The 10,522-nt window shown below is 36.0% G+C and overlaps 1 protein-coding gene and 1 pseudogene across 1 annotated transcript; one reads left to right on the forward strand and one right to left on the reverse strand.

The window, feature by feature from the left end:
• Positions 1-5,178: 5,178 nt before the first annotated feature.
• On the forward strand, positions 5,179-6,162 carry LOC140988356 (E3 ubiquitin-protein ligase WAV3-like). The gene is made up of 3 exons (XM_073457395.1): positions 5,179-5,330; positions 5,508-5,591; positions 5,764-6,162. Exons 1-3 carry the CDS (start codon positions 5,208-5,210, stop codon positions 6,103-6,105), a joined length of 549 nt encoding a protein of 182 aa, XP_073313496.1. The 5' UTR covers positions 5,179-5,207; the 3' UTR covers positions 6,106-6,162.
• Positions 6,163-7,358: 1,196 nt separating this feature from the next.
• Positions 7,359-10,302, reverse strand: LOC140988419 (myb family transcription factor PHL7-like; annotated as a pseudogene).
• Between the last annotated feature and the right edge of the window lie 220 nt (positions 10,303-10,522).

A 10,522-nucleotide genomic window follows, 5' to 3' on the forward strand; every position in this document is an offset into this window, starting at 1 on the left:
ATTTTCGTAATTAATCATATACATGTGATAAACTCTTGTTATTTGATTCCAAAACATGTTTAATATGTGCTAGAAAGGGCTGCCATGATTAGGAAGTGTTATGGGATTGTTTTACATGAGTTTAAGGAGTCCTAGAACCACACAACACGTTGCACATGAACACGATACAAAGCTGGAACCATCTCACGTTTTTGTGGATCATAGGGCAGGGGTGTTCAAGTTTTGGTTGCATGGCTTGGTCTCGGCTGGGACCAGGGCTAGCTAGGGTCACGTATGGGTCAGGGAAAGAGTCCTCGAGGGTCACGGTTGGGAAAGAGTCCTAGCAAGCTAGGACTCCACCCGTGAAGGGCCGAGAGGAATCGCGTGTGTGCAGCAACATGCAGGGTAGATGGCTCGGCCAGGGGGCTTTTGGCTTGGCTAGGTCAAGTCCTTAGGGTCCTAAGAGGGTGCACAAGGGGCTGGGTCAGGGTCTAGTCCACTGGGTAGGGTCTTAGCAAGCCAAACGTAGAGTCTTAGCATGAGTAGGAGTTCTCGGCCGATTGCCTCATCCGGTTTTTGTGCTTTCGGTTGGAGCTTGGGTTCGAGTCCTAATAAGGGTCCAAGAGGGTTCCTAGAGGGACTGGTTCGAAGTTGGCTCAGGCCGGCTTGAGAATGGCTCGGTAAAAATCAAAGATGGCTCAAGGGCTTGTGGGTTGGTTCGAAAATAGGGTTTTAATGGTTTTAATTTTAAACATGGCTCACGGGGGTCGATTCGTGGTTCACGAGGGCTATAATAATATAAAAAGTCTAAGTTTTTAATTTGGGAATTTTAGATTAAAGGTTGATTTAATTCGTGATTAAAACACATTAAAAATGAATATATAAGGAATAATTGAAAAGCCTAGAATTTAAGCTAAATAAAATTGTGATAAATTTAATTTAGGCTTAAATAATTATTTGGGATATTTTAGAGTCAATGAAATTAAGAAAAAGTCAAAAACGTGAAATTTTACGTCTAGAGGTAAAACGATAATTTTACATCCAAAAATTAGTAAACGTTATGGCAGTGCTTTGAATGCTGTTTTATATGTTAAAATGTTTATGTTAAGTGTTTGTGGATTTTTGTGATATAATATGGACGTTAAAAGACATGTTGTATGCTTGGTTTAAAAGAAAAACGCTATATGCATGTTTAATTTTTATAAATGATGGAAATACGAAATGTTGAAGGAAGTGAAGTAATTGTAATTAATATGAATACGATGATACGATGATATGTTAATACGTAGGTCAATGCTCAGTTGACGGGTGAGAGTGTCGCTGATGTCCCCGCCGCTCAGTACTGTGGTTACATGTAGATGGATCCATCGCCGAATACGAATACGAATACGAAGTCAAGATTAACGATATGAATTCAAAGAAAATGAAAATGAATATGAATATGAATGTGATGAATATGAATATGAATATGTCGATATGAAAATGTTCACGAAAATGTTTATGTTTAAAGTTTATGCATATTCATGAAATGTTATTTTACGTACAAGTATTTTCATTGTTGCATGTGTTCTGTATATGTAATATTTGTTATCAATATTATGGCGTGTTGAGTCTTTAGACTCACTAGGTGTGATTGATGCAGGTGAATTTGATAATAATGATAATTGAGGTCTTGATGGTTGACTTTGCTGGACTGATCAGTGCACATAACCCGAGGACCATCGCTTATCTTTTCGCACTTACGTTTATGTTTATGTTATGATTAAAGATATTTTTACGACATTTATTATGATTTTGAGTGGTTTTTGAGAGGTTGTTAATTTTAGCAATATCGCTAAGTTAGGATCGGTAAAATGTTTGACGATTTTATGTTTCAAATTATTTTCTTTGGATTTTTAAATATTAGTTGGTTGTTTTATATTTTAAAAATGGTGCAATATATTTTATAAATATTTTTATGTAATTCGGCCGAAATTGTGAGAATATAAAAAAAATAAAAAATTTCTAGTACTTTTTAAGAAAACGAGTAATGAACATTTCAAATAGTATTTGGAGATGAGTCCAGGTATCGTACCCATAGAGATCGATGTTTATATACTAGAATATGAATTATTTTTCCTAATTTAGGCTAATCAAATTCAAATGAGGGGAGATAAATTAATTAAAACTAAATTAAACAATTTAAATAACTTAACTTAATTAAAAATTCCAAATTATTAAATTACACGGAAATTCAAATTATTTAGAAACGACTAAGGCGCACAACGGTACTGAGACAACTTATAATCTACGCGTCAAATTCATATTCAATAAATTAATTATTTAATTAACGACGGAATTCTCAAAATTATTTATTAAACTATATCTCAAATTAATAAACCTAATTAAATCTAACAGTTCAATTATTCATAACTGAATTTAATTAGATTCAACCGCATTAGATCGCTGTGAAATTCCAGTTTTTCAACCTAAAGTCGCACACCGAAACTGAATACTATTTCTAGTCGGTTTAACCATGTGTTGATTGAAGTATGAAGCAAATATTAATCTATCGCCTTCCGGTTTTAGATTAACCAATAAAAATTCTATTTAATTGGTCATATTAAAATAACACGTGATAAATGACATCAATCAATGAATAAAATAAATAATAGAATTGAATCAAACTCAAAACATCAAAAACAATTTGTCTCGGCCCTATCGTGGTCCTAGTTTATAAAAATCTACTCCATAAGTTCAAAACAAAAGTGCACATCCATGTTTAAATTCAATGAAAAAACATAATTAAGAAGGAATGAAAAGAATTCTCAGTGTTTTGGCGTGTGTTGAGGAATTCCTCCAGCTTTTGCCTTCTGTCTTCCTCCCTTATGCACTTCCTCACTGTTACTGCTTCACTGTAGCCTTCTGTTCTGCACTTCCTTTCTCTTTTCCCCTTCTCTGCTGTTCACTTCCTCCTTCTTTCCTGCACTTCTGTCTTCTCTTCTTTCCTTTCTGCTCTTCTTCTCTTCTCCCTCTGTACGTTTGTGCATCTGCTTCACGCCTCTTTTTATCCTCCTCAATGGGCATCTTCCTTCAAATCTTTTTAAGCCCATGTCAAGTAAAAAAAGATCTAAATAAGATCTTTATCAAGATTTACATAGATTTTTTTTTTTCAAAATTTCAATATCATCAAAACTTTCTTTTGATATTTTGTTTTTTTTTTAAATCTAGTACATTTATCTTATCTCCCAATTTAAACACTTTTCACTTTTATTCAAATCTACAACTATTAATTCAAATAACCACATAATTAGGGATAAAAATTCTAGATAAAGGCAAATATTATAAAATCAAACCCCTAAAATCTTTGTAAGATTTGTCCTTATCAGTCGTCACAGTTCATGAAGATCTCTCCTCAAAATTGATAAAATGTATACTCAACTGACTTTAGTTCTTTAAATTTTGAAGACCCCTGGTGTTACAAAAAAAGAGAAGTTAGTCATATATGGGAAATGAGTCTGAAAAACACAACAAAGATAGTTGAGCAAACGAAGAAACATTATCAGAAGAATCAGTTAGAACACTTAGAGTTACTAAGCTGAATTATTAGATAAAGTCTTCCGTACCAATAATATCTGATTTGTCAAAAATCTGCGAGCATTACCTACAGTGTACGAATTGACAAAAAAGATAGTAACATGAAAAAGACGGGATTAATGGCTACCATATTTGGAACGAATATAATATTTGATTTTAGTGACTGTTGAATCCAAGTCTATAAAAATAAGAACTTGTAAATCAGTTAAGTTCTCTGGAATCATTGCATAAGATTAAAAAATTCAAGATTTCAATTGCCTAACTGTTTTCAAGATTTCTTAGTACACACTTAAGTATTATATCAAATAATTAAGAAGCAATATGTGCTTAGTAAATACTCGTAAACTGACAGTTAGTGTACTGTTCAGTGTTGTTTAAGTAAGTAAGTTAAACTAGAAGTTTCAGTTAGGCATTGCTAAATTCCTATTGAATTGAGTTCTTATAAAAGTTGTAATCTCTAAAGCCTTCTAGTGAATATCATATCCATCCCACAAAGAATAAGGGGTAAAGTTGGGGTTATTCAAATATTCGAACATCCAGAAACATCTTTGTGTTATTTATATTTAAGTCGGCTTATCCTTGATAACACAAATGTTTTTCTTGCTTAGCCATTTTTTAGTGTTCAACTTTTCAGTTTAGCATCATTCAACACATAACTTATCTGATTAGCCAACTGACATTGACTTCACAAGAATTACTAAATTCAAAGTTGTTGACCAAGTCAAATTTTTAGACAAACTAATATGATTGTTTATTCAACCTCAACCTCCATTCTATTTAACCAACGAGTCCTAACAGGGTCAACTCATCCCACGAATATGGACCCGTGAGATCGTTTCACAAGAAACCTACTCTTCCACTTTCAAAGCCAGATATGGTGAAATCAATCTGATTGTGTTAATGTTTTATTTAAATTCTGATAGTAATCCCGAGGTTCCTTTCATCTCTATTTTTATTATAATATGAGAAAGAGGAAACACCTGTAGCGGTAATCTCTTCACTCGTATACATATAATTGAGATATTTTTGTTTACCCAAAAAAATAAAATCACAAGTTTTGGATTATGCCAGTAATATGGGACACATTGGTATCAAATTTGTCTTAGATTTTGGTCTTCCATCATTTCCAAGTCCTGTGTTCATGTGTCCCTCGTACAGCAATTTTGAAAACACAATGTGCCAACTACTCGAGTAAACAAATTATGAAATTGTTTTATTTTTAACATATTCTACACATAGGGGTGGATTCGTGTATGTATACAAGGATTTTTACTATTATATTTTGAATATTTTGAAATAATGAAAAAAATGTATTATAAAGTTAAGAGTATGTCTCTTGTGAGACGGTCTCACGAATATTTATCTGTGAGAAGGGTCAACCCTACCGATATTCACAATAAAAAGTAATATTTTTAATATAAAACGTAATACTTTTTCATGACCCAAATAAGAGATCCGTCTCATAAAATACGATCCGTCACACAAGTTTTTGCCTAAGATTAATTAATTTCAATTTGTGTCGGTCTGCCTGTTGATTAAGCTACGGATATGTTTATAAATGCAAAAAATGAGGAGAAACTATTTAGAAGCTGAAGTATTTAAAGTGAGAAGGGAGGGATACATACAATCCAATGGGTTTTATGTGAAAGGAAATGGGCGGAGGAGAGGGTGGCGCGTCGTGGAATTTCAAGAGAGCCGCCAAGAAAATCTTTGTGCAGACGTGTGGCTCTTTTTGCTACGGACAGCAGCAATCCAATGCTGTTCACAACTCCGCTGTATGTATTTTCTCTCTCTCACACACACGGTAGAAGGTGCTATGATGCTTAGTTTGACAAACAAAGGTCTCTTTGATACTTACTATCCATGTTTATTTTGATTTTTTGTGTTTGCACACAAATATATTCGTTTTAAAGTTTTTTGTGATTCGCCGAATGAATCATGCTTTTCACCAGGAAAATCGAGAGGGAAATATTTCTTGCAAGAAAATATCATCGGAGATCACTGGAAAAAGCGATGCAAGCAGTACTTCCTATAAGGTGTCTTTTTTGTCATCTTTAATGTTGTACTGTTTCTTGATGCATCTATTTCAACCTATGGTTAAATCTTTTGTTGCTGGAGAATCTTGATTCTGTCTGTCATGATTATTGTCTTTTATTGTTTGGTGCATCTAACTTTTGGATTCCACGTGGCCCTTTTGAATTCTTGCAGAACTTGTGCTCAATATGTCTTGATCCCTTAAATTACAGCTCAGGCCAAGCAATATTTATGGCGCAATGCTCCCATGCCTTCCATTTTTCTTGCATCTCGTCAAATGTTCGCCATGGTAGTGTCACTTGCCCCATCTGCCGTGCTCGATGGACGCAGCTACCTCGCAACCTCAATGCCAGTTGGTCCATCCGGGACAATAAGACCGATCCCGTTTTACAGATTCTTGATGAATATATTGCCAATTCTCGGGAGCACAGGCGGTCCTTTCTTCTGCAATCTTCTCATTATGACGATGTCGATCCAGTCTACCCTGACCACACAAGTGATCAAACCCCGTCTTGACATTATCTCTACCCCATCCTATCCTGGATTATTGCTCGCACCAAATTCTTGAATCATCTTCGTTATCTAGCCCCGCATCAATTACATGATTTCCAAAATATTCCCCAAGAAACCAAGCTTATCTTCGGGTAAGATTAGCCCATCAACCTGCAGCTGATTTGGTCTTGGTGACAAGCCCAAATGGGCCACATCTGAGACTTGTGAAGTAATCTATGGCGTGCTTATATCCTTATTTGCATCCCATCGATCATTTAGCCATTAAGACTTGCGCTAACACCACATCTCCAGTTTTTTCCCCCGTTTGTCTTTACACGGGAATTGGGCTGCATTAAAGTCATTGATAGCCTACTCTATATCTGGCAAAATTCATCCATTGAAAGGGCTAAAGAAAGGAATAAAGATACTCGGAGACCGAATCCACAAGAACACACAATTCAGTCAATGATCCTACCACCAATTTGACACCAAAATACCGGTTCATGTTTTCCATGTGGGCTTTGGATTACAAGCTTCAAATAGGTCTGTCATGCATGAGTTTGAAGAATTTCTTGCAAGACTACTCAAAGGTGCTATCCAAGCAGTCCGTTGACGATAAGAAAAGCTCGAGAATTGTTAGGGTATGAGAACTCAGAGGGTATGAAGAGAGGAATTAATGTTCCGCCGAATCTAGATGATTCGGGGGATGTAGATGGGGTATATAGCTACATAGATGGTGAAGAAGGTGAATGCATTAGAATGGGTAAAGTTTTATATCTCACAGCAGAGAAAATAGGTAGCACCACAGAAGGAAGGATTAGCGGTACTGTAAAGAGTTGGGATTACCGTAATACTTCATGTCTAGAAAGAAGATCGGCCAAGCATTTGCATGTCAATAGGCTGTAGATTATTTTGCATTACATTCCCAATGATTTCAGTGTTTTTATAATATTATTACAGTGTTATTGTCGCTTTTTTTGTCATGGTTTGGAAAGCATAGAGAGTTTCACTTATCGGGTAGTATTGGCAATCATGCACCTGAAGGTATGATTCCTATTGCTACATACCTTTGACCAAATATAGCGTAAAGACAGCATTTATCGCTGCAGTTTGAATGATATGTTTTCTTGGTATGCTCTTACTCATTCGATCTCGATTTAGAGGAACCTATATATGAAGAGAGCTTCACCAACATCCTTACTTATTTGAAATTGAATTTTGTCCTTTGCCAGCTGAACAAAGAAAAGAAGTAAAATTATAAATTTCAACTAGTGCCATGCAATTGAATTCGAATTGATGCTACAAGGGGCAAAAGGAGTTTTCGAACGAGTAGCAAATTTTGGAAACAATGAGAAAGGTAAAATGAGACAATTGGATCATACAATTGGGATCACATTGGAATACTAGGGAGGCTAGGAAAGCCGAAACGGATATACGACTCATAATATCTGAAAGTTTACCTCCTTTAAGGAGATAATTTCTAAAACTAAATCTTAATGTGCTAACAAGTATGGGCCCCCTATAAGATTCTATGACCGAATCAGGCGTGTAATTTCAGAATCTAACATACAAAGTGGCAAATGTGATGCCAGTAACATGCACCATAATGAACTACATGCTGGTACCTGAGACTTTTTCAATCTGAGTGTCTTTATCCCGAAGAATGATCAATAGCTCGTTAAACAAGAACAGTGAATGCGGCGGCGGCTGCTGGTAAGAAGGGCTGAAGCTTGACTTTAGTACCGAACGGGAAAGAATGGTTCCTGGCTCAGAAAATGCTAAAGCAGGGCTAATCCGTTGCTTTTTCCCCGATCTTTTACGCGGGCTTTCAACTGGAGAAGTCACAGGACAAGTGGAACATGGGGTTAGAGGCTCACGATTGGACAAGGATTCATCGACAGAGAGGCTCTTAGCTGGAGAACGTTCTTTGACAGCCTTGTTCAGAAGCGGTGACTCAGATATTGGAGCAGGAGTTGGCGGGTCAGTCAAAATTTTATTATCAGAACCTGGGCAATTGTTGCTTGTTCCAGAAGCAGTAACAACAGAGTCCGGCATATCGGTAAAAACTCCACTGAGGCGTTGTTCCTCAATTATCTTCTCTAAGTACTTTCCTCGGGCTTTTATCCTTTGCTGTAACTGTCTTTGCACCTGCACAAGTCATTAACACTCTGATATGAAGACACTACTTTCACTTGTCTATAGATGCAAAAGAAAATTCTGGGAGCTTTACAAATGACATCATCTCCCCTTTAAAAAAAAAAAGGTAGCATTCAAGCGTCTGAGAGGATGCAAAGAGGGAAACCAAAAACCAAATGAACCAACTCTGGATTCTGGAAGAAGATCAGAGAGACAAAGATCTTATACTTCAATGTATTTCATGCTAATATGTAGCCATATTAGTCTAAGCAAGTGGCAGAACTCAAAAATTTAAAGAATTTCAAATATAGCTTTGCTCTTAGATAACCAGGGCATTACAAATCCAAATGATGAAGTGGAAAATAAAATTTTTGGTCCTCTTAAATTACGCATCTCTAAAGAATAATTCCCTCTTAGATAACTGAAGCAAATGGAGGATACGACGTAGAATTTAAGGATATCCTGTTGATGTATCTGCTAAAGACAACGAAATACCTCCAGCTACTCATACAGTCGCGTTTGTACCTCCATCTGTGTGAGAACCCGAATTTCCAGCATTTCTGCAGCAATGCAAAATTTCCAGCAGAAGCTAATATTTCAGAAGTTGGTACAGAAGCTAATATTTCAGAAGCTGATACTTTTCCAGCAGATTAGAATCCAGCAGCAGACAACAAATAAAATCCAGCTGCAGAAGAGCGAGATTCCAGCAGACAGTTACTGATTCAGCTTAGACTTGTAACTGAAGCATTAACATGGAATAAAGGCTGTTAATGGCAGATTATGGTCATTAATATGGAGGCCAACAGTCAGAATTTGGCCTATAAATAACACCCTCAAGTCTCTGAAATGAGTTAGACAAACCTTGAAATTATCACTTGAATTTTCGAGTTAAGAGAGAGTGCCTTTGTTCAAGCAGCAAAATCCAGTAGCGAAAGCAACCAGATTTCCAGTAGACTTCAACCGAAACTCTAGCAAATTACTGTAAGTGGGCTTGTGTATAAATATCTTGAAATCAGTTTTATAATTTCTGTTTTAAAGTACAGTTTCTGAATGTTTGATTTCTGATATATGATTTTGAAGCACTGAAACTCTCTAGTGAACTAATGGTAGGAATATATATTCTGAACATCTCTGAATTCTGATTTTTGATTCTGGCATCACCCCTTAGAAGAGAGAACATATAGGGGACTGATATCAATTTAGCCATGAAATTCACTAACGTGCTCAGTGCTTACTAATTCTGATTTCTGTTCTGAAACCTGCGATTTCTGAATTCTGATTCATGTTCTGAAAATAAGAGTTTTCTGTATATTATTGTATTACTCTTTTTGTAAACATGATGTTTGAAAACTGTGAGTTATTCCCGCCCCTACTTACTGAGTGACAACCATGTCACTCACCCACCAAACCCATCTCAGATAAGAATCATGAAGAAATGTTAGAAGAAGAGGAACAGATCCAGTTCTGGGGCTGGTGATGAAGATCGTTGTTCTCAGTTCTGATTTATATTTTATTTTCCGCTGCAGCTGTTCAGACATTGTATTTTCTGGTTTTACATTTTCGCTGTAAAACATTATTATTGGAGTTGTATCAGATAATGAATATTCAGTATTATGAATAAAAGACTGGTTTCTGAAATTCTGTACTTCTGAGGCTTGTTGTTTCCGAATGTAAATTTGAGAGCAACGCCGATGTCGATCAACCCCATCCCGGGGCATGACAATCTGCAGCTTTAGCGCTTCGTTTATTTGTATTCCACTACGAGAAAAACATTATCCATGGATCAAATGGCGACTGGAGACAATAGTATGAGAAACTGGAGTTATCACATCATCATGGAGAGAGAATCAGAAACAGTGAGTTACAAATGAAAATCAGAATGAAAAAGGAAATATCCAGCAAATGGTTGCTAAATGAGGTAAAGAAACTATAGAACCGTCATCCACAACATAATTTGAGGAAAGAGTAACGAAAATGAGAAGAGGATCCACCCACGATGAACCATCCAAGATGGACAAAGCATCTCCAGGTTCTTTCTTCTCAACTTTTTTCCCTTCTAACATAAATGAACACGGAATACAATAGTAAGAATATGGGCAAGTAAGGGTACAATGACAATCTTAAAAAGTCAGTCTAATTTGTATACAGTACAATAAAAATGCGATAACCAACCATCAGATTAAGACTGTGGAAGGTATTTGGCAAGCATTGTTAGAGTAGATGTCGTGTAAGCTAACTGTTAGTTGAGAAATTTATCGACTCAGTTGTAATAAACAATCTTTATTTTAATATAATTTACATTTCA

Source organism: Primulina huaijiensis, chromosome 1 (assembly GCF_012295235.1).
Source record: "Primulina huaijiensis isolate GDHJ02 chromosome 1, ASM1229523v2, whole genome shotgun sequence".
NCBI lineage: Eukaryota > Viridiplantae > Streptophyta > Magnoliopsida > Lamiales > Gesneriaceae > Primulina > Primulina huaijiensis.

Coding starts and splice junctions, on each gene's coding strand:
- LOC140988356 (XM_073457395.1), top strand. CDS start 5,208: ATGGGCGGAGGAGAGGGTGGCGCGTCGTGGAATTTCAAGAGAGCCGCC. Junction 5,331..5,507: donor ATGCTGTTCACAACTCCGCT/GTATGTATTTTC, acceptor GCTTTTCACCAG/GAAAATCGAGAGGGAAATAT. Junction 5,592..5,763: donor CAAGCAGTACTTCCTATAAG/GTGTCTTTTTTG, acceptor GAATTCTTGCAG/AACTTGTGCTCAATATGTCT.